Below are 14,364 nucleotides of genomic sequence, written 5' to 3'. Positions count from 1 at the left end.
ATTTGGTCTTGTGAAAAACTAGATGCTTTTTATATGCAAGAATCTGGAGAAATTGAGGTAGAGGAAAAACTTCAAATGATTAGTGAAGCTTTTAGAAATAATTTTAAATAACAGACCTGAACTCCTCAGCGATGAGGAAGAGCTGGGAATCTGAATCTTGCCCTTTGCTTCCTTGGGGTGCTTTTCAATAGAGGAGAGTCATGTGATGCAGCTTGTTGAATGACCAGCCAGTAAAGTTCCACTTGGTGACTCATGGGATGGGCTGAAAGAGCAGTTTGTACAGAAGGAAAGAACAGGGCTCTTTGTTACTAAGCTTGCCTGTAAATCTAGGGAAGGAGATATCTAAAGGGAGGGTGTCAAGAGGACGGACCCAGGCTCTTCTCAGTAGTGCCAAGCAATAGAACAAGAGGCAATGGGCAGAAACTGATGCACAGGAAATTCCACCTGAATATGAGGAAGAACTTCTTTACTGTGTGGGTGACCAAGCACTGGAACAGATTGCCCAGAGATGTTGTGGAGTCTCCCTTGCTGGAGATATTCAAGAACCATCTGGACACAATCCTGTGCTATGTGCTCTGGGATGACCTGGCTTGAGCAGGGAGATTGGACCAGATGACCTGCTCTGGTCCCTTCCAGCCTGACCCATTTTATGATTCTGTGAAACAAAAGACATAATTGCTCCTACCAGTTGTGCCTGTTCAGCACTCCAGAGTTGAAGGCTGTATGGAGGTGACTGGTCTAGCTGTAACATAGGAGGGTAGGTTTGTCTGTGGGTGCTATAGGGTGTGGGGATCAGCTCAGTTACTTTGGCTTATGCCTGTAATGATGCATGAGAAGCACATGCTCTGGGAAGCACGGCACATAAAATCTGCATGATGTGAATTTTAGGCCTGGATTTCGAAGAAACGAACTTAAAACAGGTGTTTGATAAAGATGAACATGTGGCTTCAGTAGAGTCCATCATAGCCAAAGGTCAGTAGGGTGGCTGACCAAAATGGGAAGAGACTCTGTAAGGGAGGTGACTGAGCTTCTTTTCCTACTCCCTGTGGGGTTCTGATTCACTTACTGTTTTCTGTCTGTTGGGAGAGCTGTGTGAAGCATTGCATTACACTGAGTCTCTGTGTTAGAAGGAATGTGAGGAAAAAAAGTTTATTGCATCATCTCTTAAAAATATTTTTCATCTTTCCAGATTAACTCCAAAGATTGGGTTCCCCTGGAGTGAAATCAGAAACATCTCCTTCAATGACAAGAAGTTTGTTATAAAGCCTATTGATAAGAAGGCACCAGTAAGTATGTCTTGAACAGATTCCTGGATACTGCATATGAACAAATGATACAGCTTCATCTCAAAATAAAGTAGTCGTTGGAGAGGAGAAAGCTGCAGATATTCTAGATGCAAAATGAGCCTTAGTATTTAGAGTGTACGTAGAGCTGTCTGTTTTTCTGTACAGCATAAGTAAAGGGTTCATAGCGATATCCAACATGGAAAAAATAAGGACTTTATAACTGCAGAGTCCTTTTATTTTCTAGCAAACTAGGTAGCTTTATGCCTAAATTAGAGATTCTTTGCTAGTTCTGAGTCCTTTCCCCATTTCTTTCAGTGCATGGAAGCTGGTAGATAACTTTTATTTTTGGCTTTTAATCTGAAGAAAAAACCCAAAAATGTTCATTAAAAAAAAAATTACAAAAGTAATTAAAATGCTACTACAAAACCACATGGATACATATGGCTTCCCATCCATCACTGCTCACTTCCACACTAGTGACAGAGTAAAAGCCAGTTAAGGTCCGTGGTGTTGTTCACTGACTTTCTTGAATACTAATGTAAATGCCAGGGATATGACTTCCGTGGAGAACTGATATGTAGCTACCTGTGAATGTTGCTTTTCAATACTTACAAGTATATTTTCAGAGTTATTTTAGTGAGGAATTAGAAGCTTACTTTGACCTGTTGAGAACATAACGTGGAATAACTGGCATAGGTGGATGTCATTCTGTCAATCTTGTGAAACTATTTGAATAGTTGAGAAAGACCTCCTCTTGTCTTCTCCCACCCCAGTACTTGACCTTGGTGGGTAAGTGCAGCCCTGAGAAATAATAAGCAGTTAGGCTTTGTCAAAGGATGATAGCTTATAAATATCTCTAATAGAAAAAGATCCTCCCAATAATTTAAAGGATACTAATGCATAGTGTGCTGCAGGGATTTCTTCCAGATAACAGCCTTAGGGAGTGGAGCTTCTTTCTGTGATGCTGTTAGTGAAAACCAAGAAAACTCCACAGAGACAGAAAGCTGATCTGTCAGGCATGCTTTCCTCAATAGAATAGCCTCTGTCCTGTGTTGTACATAATGACAAAATATGGATCACAGCTTTCCACCCACTTCCCAGCAGTAAATGAGACCGAGTTTGAAATGGAGGACTCGCAAGAGGCTGTTTACAGAAAGGTGTTAACACTGAAAACTTCAATTATGTTTTCTCCCTCTGTGTTAGTTGTCCTTTTCCCTCTGAGTGGTGGTATGTTTAAAGCTTTACCTGAAAGAAGAATTTATTTGGACACTAATTCTGAGCATTCAGGAAGTTGTCTGGGTCTTTTCATGTGTTTGTGTCTCCTTTTAAAATGGCAGGTGTTATAACTACAGCAGAATACTCAGTCCACCCAAGATGTGGGCTGGAAGCTCCCCTTTAATTTGGAGGATTCTACATGTCTGTGTTTAAATGGACAGTAGTGTAAAGGGTAGAGTCCTGTGGCACCTTGCCCTGCTTAACTAAGCTTTTAAATTTTTAGGCTTGTCTGCCCACATACTGCAACATCTTCAGCACATTATCTTTCAAATATCGAGGTGCAATGCTCCCAGTTTTGTGAGACGTGGGGGAGGCTGGGGATGAGAAAAGAAGGGTATTCTTTTATGTTCTTATTTAAATGTTTTGTCCCTTGGTTATGGCCTAAATGACAAATGCAACCACCATTCATTCCCTCAGTATTTAATTCCATGTAAATGAGCCTTGCCTCAGGATAGGGCTTGTTCATCAAAATGTACACAGATTGTTTGTTTTTAAAATTACTTGTTAGAAGGAAGAGGTTGAATGAATAGCTGACAGGTACAGTAGAGTTAGCAGTATCAGACCTGTGCAGCTCAGAATGGCTCTGGCAGAATCTGGTGGAAGAGCACAACACACTTCCCAGACTGTCTTTCCCGCAGTCATTGTGTGCATTAGGGAAATGCATTGGAGAAAATGAGTCTTTGTTGCCATATTCATGTTCATCTTAAATAGCACTTAGGGAGCTTTTAATTGCTTCTAGTGTGTCTTCTAGTTTTTCCAAAGATAGCCACAATTGTGCTTCTGAGCTCAGGCAATTAAAAACATGATCGCTGCTTCCATGCAAAAGTGTAAATCCTGTGTGCCCCTTCCCAGTTCCACCTCTTGCTAACAGTGAGGCAATCCATGGGAGAGTGATTCTAAGGAATGGGTACTGGCTTATGGTGGTAATGTGGCAGCTTGCCCACTGCCCTTATCACCATCCACATAGTACACAAAAAAGCACAAAAATGTTGAGTTTGTTCACTGTGTAAGTTCGGACTTCATTGTAAATGCATGAGGTTGTGGACTCAGTAAAATCATCAGGCAGGTAATGAACTTGGCCCTGTGTATCCCTTTCTTAGCAGATTTTCTTCTAGAAAATCCAGTCTGATTATAACATAGATAATAAGAAATTTACAGCTGTTCTTCTTGCTGAACCAGAAATTTTAGAGTATCTTGTGCTTTGCTACTGCCTGCAACTTGATATTCCAAATAACCCATATGTTTGGTGGCTAAAAAAATTAGTTTTCATTCAACAGTCTTAAAACAGCCTTGGTCAACTTAACTAGGAAATGCCATGAAAAGGAAAAGAATTATATTGGAAGGTATTTCTTATCTTTCTCTGAAAAAACACATGGGGCCTTGAATATTGATTCAGAGAGAAATTCTAGAAATTCAAGAAATTCTATAAAGTTAGTTCAATAACCTCTATTGCATTTTTAGTTTTGTGCTTTATCTTTCAGTCACAAAAATGTGCAAACTGAAAAACTACTCAATGCTAGAAGTCTGTGTTGCCCAGATGCTTACTTGCCAACCCAGAATCTTCTGCAACATTTAACAATATTCATTTAAAGGAGACTTCATTGAGTTTGGAATTTTCTCTAGAAGATAATTTTCTTTAAGAATAACTTGTCAATTCTATGTAGTCTTTAAAAGGAGAATATAAATAACAATTTTTGCTAGAGATGATTTTGACAGTCCCTGCTGCTATATTTAAATAGCCTTGCGTGCGTGTCTGAATTAGAGTGAAATCAGTGGCAAGGTTTTCTGTCTGCAGTTAGCTGGGAGAAGAGAAAGCATGCTTAGAAAAAACTGTGTTGTCTCTCTTCTAGGACTTTGTGTTTTATGCCCCTCGTCTGAGAATTAACAAGAGGATCTTACAGCTCTGCATGGGCAACCATGAACTGTACATGCGGCGCAGGAAGCCTGACACCATTGAGGTGCAACAGATGAAAGCCCAGGCCCGGGAAGAGAAGCACCAGAAGCAACTGGAAAGGTGAGCTTGAATACAGGCAGCAGGCATGGAGTGGCAGAAATAAATGACACTGAACTCCCAGGGTCAGCAAGCAGCTGTACCTGCAGGGGTTTTGCCAGGGCAAGGCTAAGAGCCATTCCAGGTTCATGAGGCATGCGCATGGTCCTAGGAGGGGACTCGGGGTGTCCAGCAGCAGGAGTGTAAGCATTGCTCGTCTTGTGATCATGCAGGTCTGCTGTCCTCTGCAGTCTCAAGAGCTGTGAGGACATGTGCAAGTAAAGGCACATGGGCTCTGGTTGTCCACCTAGAGGAGGGTTCTCCTGACTCTCAAGTGTTAAAACCCGAATTATGTGCTGGACCATGGGATGGTTGGGAGTAAAGGAGAGACCTTTGTGGGGAGCATATGCTTACAGTGTAAAGAGAGAAGAGGGGACTGGGAGATTTCTTACATGCAAGGAAAAAGCAGTAGCAATTCTACCACTGGCTTCAGGTTGCTTATGATTCAAGAAATCATACTGCTTTTCTCCTGTGTTTGTGGATTGTTTGTCTTCATTCCCTCACTGCTGTTGATGTTTTTACACCTCCTTCACTTTCCTTACAGCAGAAGTAACAAAGTTAAATCTCCTCTGCAGTGCAGTACAAGTCCTGCTTTTTCTCTCTGCATCTAGTAGCTATTTGGTGTTCTAAATTTCTGTGGTGGCCAACAAAAATACAAATTAAATGAAATGGGGCATCCAAAACTGAGCAAAAATTGTGAAGTGATGAAGGAACAGCCTATTTCTGTCTCCTGGCTCTTGTTTCGTGGCAGCCACTTTCCATTGAGCTGCCTGGAGAGATGCCCAGCCAACTTTCTTGTCTGGTGGTAGCTTCAGTCTGAAAGTGAGCTTCAAACCTGAAATGTGTTTCTAACAGGAAACAACTAGAAGATGAAAAGAGGAAGAGGGAGACAATTGAGAGGGAGAAAGAGCAAATGCTGAGGGAGAAGGAGGAGCTCCTGGTGAGGCTACAGGAGTATGAAGTGAAGACTCAGAAAGCAGAGAAAGGTAAAGTACTTGTCATGGCTGACCAGACCGTGTGTATTGTGCTCCATAGAGGGGTTACATGGATCGCTGCCTATGCCTTGACTAAATCTGGTGACACTGAGATCTCTTAGCAAAGCTTACTAATATCTTCCCGTATGGGTAAATACACACATGTGCACATGGTACTCATAATAATCCAAAGTATTAAAGTAGCATAAAATCTGCAGACTGTATTTGGGAACCGAAGGGCAAGAACTCTGTTTTCCCCAGTTGCCAAGAGGGTTTAAGTAGCAGGGCCTCTTCCAGCAGTGAGCAAGAGTTCAGCCCTCAAGTACTTTTTACTTAACGCCCAGCAGAAAAAAGTGCTTTGGGAACAAGTCTTTACAGTGAAATGGAAACATTCTGTTTCAATGCATAGATGATCAGATTGGAGACAGCAACATCTGGTCTATTAAGGGCAGCAGTCTCTTGTCAGTGTTACAGACTTTTTAGTGCAAACATCTTGCAGAAAATCTAATTATAATGTGCATCTGACTCATCTGAATCCAGTTACTTGATGTACTATGCAAATAATTACTTTGAGGAGCATGGTGAAGGGAGTATTGCATGCTGGAGTAAAGTGCTATTGTGACTTACTGCAGTTACCTGAGAGACTGTTTGTAGTTCCTTAGCTTTGGCCAGGCTTGTGGACTAACTGTGCTGATCTTTTTCCAGAGCTCTCAGATCAGATCCAAAGAGCCATTCAGCTGGAGGAGGAAAGGAGACGAGCCCAGGAGGAAGCAGAACGTTTGGAAGCTGACCGTTTAGCTGCTCTCCAGGCCAAGGAAGAGCTGGAAAGACAAACTATGGACCAGATAAAGAGCCAGGAACAACTGGTAAGACCTAGTCATTTTGAGGATCAGATATGCTACTGTGTCCTTGAGTAAGGCAAAGCCATCTTGTCCAGGGAAAAACCTAGTGCAGTAAAGTACTAGACCATGTCATAGGATCATCATGGCACTGGTTTCTATCATAAGGAATCTAGTTATTTGTTCCTTATTTCTTTATTACAGTTAAGTGTTTCTTTGTTGTGCTTGGTGGTTGGGTTGGTTTGGTTTTTTTTAAGAGTCCTTATAATTCCAGTTTTATTATTCAACAGGCTACAGAGCTTGCAGAGTATACAGCCAAGATTGCACTTCTTGAAGAGGCAAGGAGGCGTAAAGAGAGCGAGGTTGAAGAGTGGCAAATCAGAGTGAGTATCTGCCTTACAAAGTTGCTCTAAAGTTCTACGCTTGAGCAGAGCACACTGGTGCTTAGCTTGGTGTGACTTCTCTACACATATGGAGACAAACATCTGTACAGCAGTGAAGAAGGGCAAACTTGTGGTGAATGTGCAATATGCCTGCAAAACACCTTTCTTCCAACAAACCGTCAAAATTCAAAATGGAAGCCTGTATAAAACCTAAAAATGTGATCATCATCTTGGAGCCATGGAGGGGGAGGGGCACATGGATAAATGATGCCTGATGCACGATATAATGTCTGAAAACATCAGTCAAGAGAAGACTCTGCAAATGCAGCCACACTGCAGGTATCCATTTTGAGGAGTGTGTGCTGTTGTTGGTGGCTTCCTGGTTGGCATAGTTTAACAGCATATGATGCACTAAAACCAAAGACAAACCACACAAGGTTCAGAGTGCCTGGTACTCTCAGTGCCCTGTAACTAGGGCTGTGGGCTGCGTGGGAGGGCAAAACCACTGAAGCAGTAAGGAAGGTGCCTGCCTACTGCATACATTCAAAATTCCAACTTGGGAATCTGAGTTCTTGCTCTGTAGAACTCTTGTCTCTTCAGCCTACAGCTCTTCAAATGGAGAACAGGATGAATTTAACTGTAGCTTCCCACAGAACAGTTTTTTCTAGGCTGTTTTAGTGGAAGAAGATTCTTTGCTTAGATATCTTGCACATTACACAATGAATAATGATGACATACCTAGCAAAAAAAAAAAAGTTCTGTATATGACTAATAGAGTACTGTCAGCTGTGGAGATTTAATTCTTTCTTCCTTGCTTTTCATAGTGGATTGAAAAAACCAGGAAGATAAGCATTTGAGTGTTTATTAAGCTGGTTTAAAGCAAGAAATGCATTTAAAATACTTTTTACTCTTTTCCCAAAGGCCAGGGAAGCCCAGGAGGATCTGGTAAAGACAAAGGAGGAGTTACACCTGGTAATGACTGCTCCACCTCCACCCCCACCACCTGTCTATGAGCCAGTGAACTACCATGTCCACGATAACTTGCAAGACGAAGGCTCTGAGTACTCTGCCTACAGTGCGGAGTTCTCCAGTGAGGGGATCAGGAATGACCGCAATGAGGAGAAGCGCATTACTGAAGCAGAGAAGAATGCACGTGTACAGAGTCAACTGAGGGTAAGATGATATTTGGGGGAGGCAGAGTAATTGAAACAATCTTTCCTGGAAAACATCGTTTAACCACTTGGTTATACACACCAAGTATGATAGTTTCTCTTTGTTTACAGTTCCTGTAGGCAGTTTGAAATAAAGACAAGGTATATAAAGATTACTCTCATTGCTGAAGCTTTGAGGTTGCTTAAATCATCCATAGTGTTTATGGAAAGCATATGTTGTATCCATGTCACTGATCTGTCCAGTCATCTATCAACTGTCAGCTCTCACCAAAGAACTCTACTGTCACGAGCTGGAAGCTTCTTACAAATAACCTGTATTTAATGTTCTTCATATTGTAGGCACTGACAGATGAGCTGGCCCAGGCTAGAGACGAAAATAAGAGGACCCAAAACGACATTATCCACTCAGAGAACATGCGACAGGGACGTGACAAGTACAAGACGCTGCGGCAGATCCGGCAAGGCAACACCAAGCAGAGAATTGATGAGTTTGAGGCGATGTAACGATGCTTGTAAGAAGACAGGACTGTGGGAAAGGCAGATCTTAATGCTGTGTTCTTATTTTGGGGGTTTTTTGATGTGTTGGTTTTTTGGTTTGTTTATTTTTTCCTGAGGAGGCATCACTGTATGACACTTAACAAATGTTCTCTAAACTCAGAGGTGTTTAAATCTCCCATTTATCCTGTACCTTCTCTGAAATTTGATATAGTTAAAAACTTATTGTACCACTGATCCTGGTAACTTGCTCATGCCTTTGCTTAGTGCCAAAAGGCCTTACGTCACATCTCTCTTTAAGCAAGACAAATTTTAACAGGCTGTGCTTCTAGTTGAAGATACATGTCCTGTGCAGGTGCTGGATTCAGCCTGGTCTAAAAAATAAGCATCTGTGGGTGAATTTTGTGCCATACGTCTTTGTATCATTAGTTACAGTGTGAAGTCCAGCAGTTGAGAAGACAGGTTCTGGAACTCAGGATTTGCAAGCACCTGAGTGTGTACAACCTTGCACATGTGCTTATATGTCCTGTTTTTTCCTTGGTCTTGATGCCCGTGTTCCCCCTCCCCAGCCCACCCCCCCCAAAAGAAATGACAACACCTCAGAACTACTTTGTGTAGAAATTAGGCGTTTTCTGGTTGCTGTTCTCAACTGGAGAATTTCTGCAGTGATGGCTCAGAAGTGTGGCATAGGGACACTCATATCCTCTTCACGTAACAAGTAGCAAATACTCTGTTGGAATCCAAATACACTACTGTGTTTGCATTCCAACTTCATTACTGATCAGTTATAGTGTAGTATTTATATATATATATATATAAACATGCAACATGTGGATTGCAGTACTAGTTTAAAGGGAAATAGTTTTGCTCTGTATATTTTGTTACTTTTCAGATTTAATAAGACTTGCATCTGTAAAAATGCCTAAACAACACTGTAGTCTGATACAGTACAGCTGATTATTTACTATAAAGCATTATTTGTAAAGATCATTTTTTTACTTAATGAAAACTGTTATATGTACACATGATCCAATATATACAATTTTACTGCACCTATTTTTCTAACAAATTTTCTAATTTTTTTAAATGTTTGATTTAAAGTTTCAGACTCCAAAGATGAAGGGACTGCTTGTTTATATCACAGTTGAATTCTCTCTAGTAGAGAGCATTTCTGTGACCATTCTTCCCCCACTCTCCCCCTTTCCTTGAAAATCTGTTAGAAAGTGAGATACAGTATGTTGTCACCTCTTCTCTTCCATTTACAATATCTATGCTGCATTATACGTGAGTTGAATCTTGTGTGGGTTTTTTTTTATTTGCAGCAGCAAACATCTAAATAAAAGATCTGCAAAGTAACAAAGGATGTGGAGTCAAGTGTTTCTTGTGTGGGGTGTGTTCTGTGTAAGGTGTACTACTGCTCTTTTAGTTCCTCAGCTTAGCCTGTTAGTCCTTGTGTCTTTAAACCTTAAATCCTTAAAAGCCACACTGACCTATGAAGGAAGGGCAATACTTGCAGTAACAAAAGTATAACACAGCAGCACTAGTTACAGTTGTATATATGAAGTTTCTGCTGACTGTAACACTACATCTGAGGCAAGGCAAATTGATGCAGTAGTTTGGCCTAAGCTTGCATTTCCACCAGTCCACATGAATAAATGATAAACTGAGCTAAATTCTTGTCACATGCTGTACACCCTATGGATCAGACTTGTTAAATCTGTCTTACAGTGGCAGATAAGAAGGAACTTATTACTTAGTCTATCAGCTGTTGTCCCATACTCCTACTGAGGGAGAATTTGTACCTTAGCTTTCTAAGCTCCATGATGCAGCACACATTTGAGAGATGTGGCTACAGGCCAATGCTTTTTAGCGTCATGTGAAATAATAGTGGCAGTGTAGATAATTCTGAAGCAGTTATTAGCATCTCCCCTTTGCAGCAAGCAGACAAAGATAAGCTAGTTTTCAGTTCTGTGTATAAAACATTAACCTCAGAGCGAAAGCACATAAATTTCCTGCTGTAACAGTTATTTTCTCTGAGAAGTATTCCTAGCTGTGACTAAACAGTTTGGCTATGCCCAAAAATGGAAAACTGCATATTGTCTGGCTACTGTTGCTTTGTCAGCATAATGCATCTCAAACTGAGACTGTAACTCCTGAAGAAACAATATTAACCTTATACTCCAGCTAGAGACACAAGTTAAAGCCTTTACTTTTTAAAAAATAAAACATTCAGAATGTCACACACTTATACATAAGTCTATTCCCCAAAAGCCAGAGTGGATGCATTTGCATCATACCTTTCCCCAGATCTGAAGTCTGGGGAAGTTTAAAACATCACACATGGGGAAGGAAAAGTTGTGTGATAATTTCTCATGATTTAAAGTTTTCCTTATTTGAATGCAGTACAAGTGTAAAGTCCATCCACATGTTTGGGTTGCAGAGCACTTCTTGCCATTGGAGCACTGACTGAGAAACAAGGTCTGTAGAGCCAAACAGTTCCTCTGCAAGAAAGCAAAAGGAAAGGTCAGTTACTTTTCACTAAGCCTTACCCAACTTCTGGCCCAATGGACTGGTTAACAGAATAACCTGTTCACCCACTTCTACAGTAATTTCAGCTGCTCTGTAGCTCCTAAGCACTAATTGCAATAAATTGTATTTATACTTTTGAAGTATTATTTACATCCTGTAAACTAGGATTTCTCTCTGAAGATCTCCGCTTGCAGCAAATAAAAAGTTTCTGGAGGTATGACTAGAAGCAGAGGAGCAACTGTGCACGCTGTTAATAGCTGAATGGCACAAAGTCTCCTGCTTCAGTTCATCTCCAATACCTTCAGTGCATTACTAGGCTTAGGGCTTGGATCACTTACAAGCAGGTAGCCCCTGCTCTAGCAGAAAAGAAAATGCTGGGTCAGAAAATCAGAAAAAGTTCACGAGGAACCCTGCAAAACATTGACTTACCACTAGTGATAATACTCCTCTAAAGTGCATACTGATACCCAAACAACATGACTGAGCCTCAATCTTTTTTGAGCCTTTCATCTCAAATACTGAAACCACGGCACTTACTCTCAGGGAGGATGGAGCTAGGAGCCTCTGTTGCTCAGCCTTCAAGTGATAAGGGTTGGACTTGATGATCTCAGAGGTCCCTTCCAACCTGGCTGATTCTATGATTCTATGATAATGCTTTCCTTCTCAACTACCAGGGAAACAGGGCCTATTTAGCAAGCAAAGGGCTTTTCAGATGTTTCTCAAACATTTCTCAGCCTTCAGAAAGAAAGTTTGCTCTTATGTTAGAACAGAGCCCAAAACTCACACATGCAATAGCCCCTTCTGAGCAAGTTTCACCTTCTCTATTTCATTGATTGGATTGATTTGTGGATGTAAAATGATAATCACAAACATAAGCAAGGTTGGAGTCTACTAGATCATTAGTTCTTGTGCTTTCTTTTGATGAGAAATCATTTAAAATTAGCCAATTCATAAAAAACAGTTAAGGGAATAAGTCTTTAAAAATACAGAGAGCTCTATGTGGAGTTAGAGCCAGACCATTTCTGTGCTTGTCTTAGCATGGCTCTGGCCTCAAAAGTCACCATGTTAACAAATAGCTTTCCTGAAAATTTCCACTGACAACCTTGAGCTTCCCCACAGACCTAAGCTAAAGCACATGCATCAGTTCTTGGGGGATCAAAGCCCAAGACTGCAAGTTGCTTATGACAGAGGCTGGGACTGTATGTATAGGCACATGATAGCAGGTAATAAATAGCATAGTATAATTATTGTTGTTTAGGATGTAAACTAAAAGACCTTTTCCCCAAATTACCTTAAACTTTTAGTGGTAATGAACTTACTTGTACCAAGCTTGGCTCCTCCTAGGAATTGATCACTTGAGCTGAAAGTTGACTTGTCCCAGACAGTCAGGTGTAGACATGATTGCTGTAGCTGAGCTGGGGTCACACCATCAAAGACAAACAAGTGTTTCCACTGAGGACAGGCTTCTTTCTTCAGGACAGGAGACTTTTGCCTTACCTCTGCTTGGTTTGGAAGGATAAGACAACTTTCCCAAAAAAATAAGAGTTCAGCAAAGTTACTGATTTCTCAACAAGAAAACAGAGAATTAGCAATAATCAACTAAGGCCCTTTGTTTTACCTTAAAGAGCAAAAAGGTTTAGTTTAAGTGCAAGATAGAACATGGTGCTAGTGTGTTTATTTTGGGACTTGCACCTTCTCCTGCTTGTCATTAATGTGGGTGCAAGTAGGCTCTTCTGGTCTGCTTTAACTTTGCAGTCACTGACTGCTGAAAGAGTCTTTACTCCACGTGCTGTTATTCAATACTGCCTAAAACCTGTCTTTCAGCAGCTAAAATGCTCTCCCATTTCACCAAAATAGGTGCCACAGCAGGTGAAATAGTGTTATGAGATGTAAGTTTACCCCAGTATCATATTTCTAATGGCATCTAATGCCTGACAACAGGAAAGTAAAATGATCCCACATACAAGCTACTCAGCACACTGAAGAAAAATTCAGTCCCTTCTCTTTCAAAATGTCTGGAATGAAGAGGATAAAAGTTTTCCATGTATCCCAAGCTTTACTTAATTCTGCAAAAGCTGAAACTAGGAATCACAATACTGTATTTGTTTGCACATTTTTTTCCTCTCCTAGTATCTAAAAGCACATACTTAAACTAGCGAACTCTAAATTTTAATGACATCATTAAATTCTAAATTTCAAGACCAAGAGGGCAGGTGGGACCTGTCACCACTCTGCAAAGTGCTGCTGTTTTGCAGGCACTCAAATGAAGCCATTACAAGGAAGTCTAACTAAGTGTAGATGATGGCAGTTTCAAATGCAGTCTGCTGATGAAAACATACATACATTTGCACAGAACACGTGATATTTCCTATTTGTAGTGTTAGGTCTCATACATACCCTTTAACAAAGGAGTTCAACATTCCAGCAGGTCTCAGCATGGGCAAGTTCTTAGCCCCAAATATCATAATCTGAAGCTGGCAGTTGGGAACTCCTTGGTCTTTGTTTCCTGAAAAAGGGAGCCCTTATCACATGAAATGCCCAATCAGTTCAGCTCATAGGTTAAGATGCTGCTATAAGTAGGGGAATGCCTAAGTGGTACTACTCAGATAGGGAGTCATAAGGCTGTACTAGGAATATTTGAAAGATTTTAACGTGTTTGTACAGTGTATGATTCACAAAAAGAAAACCAAGCAATGAGTAGCAGGCTGCTTTGTGATTTCTGTTCCAAAGACAAAGCTTTCTGCTGTGTTTGTGAAATGTCAACACAGGACAGTACCCACAGAAACATTTCTCTGGAACAGTCAGAAGCAGGAGAAACAGCCAAACCCATGGTGTGATACTGCTCCTCTCCCAGCTCTAGGTACAAAGCAGAGACACAGGCCTGCACAGGGAGGAAGAATTGAAGAAAGCAAGCTGATAACTTTGGGGTCATTTAGAAAAAAAAAGGAAAAAATAACCAAACAGCTAATTAGAGCTTCCTATTGGTCTCTACCTATTGGTATGGTCCTGACACAGAGAGCATTACTAGAGCTCTGAACCTTTATACACTTCACTGTGACCTAGGGAGGTAAGGAAAATGAGGCTTTTCCTATCCCTTCTGCTCAAAGTGTTTATTTCACTCCACCAGCTGATGCTTGCTCTGACATACTACAGCAATACTTACAACTTTTCATTACCAAAATCTGAACCCTGACTACACATTTTGAACCTATCACGCCTCCAAGTGAAACAATCTCTCTAAAATGAGACCACTGGAGAAAGCCAAGGATGCTGGACTGGTACCCTTGCAGACATTACCCTTCCACTTTTTCCCTAAATTGGCAGTCTCTACCTTGGACAATAAAACTGCTGCTTCACCACC

At 40.9% G+C, this 14,364-nt stretch overlaps 2 protein-coding genes across 11 annotated transcripts in view; one reads left to right on the top strand and one right to left on the bottom strand.

Annotated features, from left to right (window-relative positions):
* The window catches only part of EZR (ezrin), a 36,655-nt gene extending 26,821 nt beyond the window's left edge, over positions 1-9,834 (top strand). For both annotated transcript variants that reach the window (XM_027689261.1, XM_027689269.1), the window contains 7 exons: positions 1,190-1,286; positions 4,412-4,575; positions 5,467-5,597; positions 6,291-6,451; positions 6,715-6,807; positions 7,729-7,980; positions 8,319-9,834. In XM_027689261.1, the coding sequence (XP_027545062.1) occupies positions 1,190-1,286; positions 4,412-4,575; positions 5,467-5,597; positions 6,291-6,451; positions 6,715-6,807; positions 7,729-7,980; positions 8,319-8,483 (1,063 nt within the window). In that variant the 3' untranslated portion in view covers positions 8,484-9,834. The remainder of the gene's footprint in view (positions 1-1,189; positions 1,287-4,411; positions 4,576-5,466; positions 5,598-6,290; positions 6,452-6,714; positions 6,808-7,728; positions 7,981-8,318) is intronic.
* A 631-nt stretch (positions 9,835-10,465) lies between these two features.
* Positions 10,466-14,364, bottom strand: part of SYTL3 (synaptotagmin like 3) — a 33,084-nt gene continuing 29,185 nt past the window's right edge. For 7 of the 9 annotated variants that reach the window (XM_027689223.1, XM_027689191.1, XM_027689219.1 and 4 more), the window contains 3 exons: positions 13,401-13,509; positions 12,323-12,528; positions 10,466-10,975 (listed from right to left, as the gene is read on the bottom strand). In XM_027689223.1, coding sequence (XP_027545024.1) covers positions 10,845-10,975; positions 12,323-12,528; positions 13,401-13,509 — 446 coding nt within the window. In that variant the 3' untranslated portion in view covers positions 10,466-10,844. The other 2 variants (XR_003535160.1, XM_027689248.1) reach the window with 2 other exon arrangements.

The sequence above is a fragment of the Neopelma chrysocephalum genome, unplaced genomic scaffold, assembly GCF_003984885.1.
Source record: "Neopelma chrysocephalum unplaced genomic scaffold, ASM398488v2 Primary Assembly neopelma1_23, whole genome shotgun sequence".
NCBI lineage: Eukaryota > Metazoa > Chordata > Aves > Passeriformes > Pipridae > Neopelma > Neopelma chrysocephalum.
This window is presented reverse-complemented; position numbering and strand designations above follow the sequence as displayed.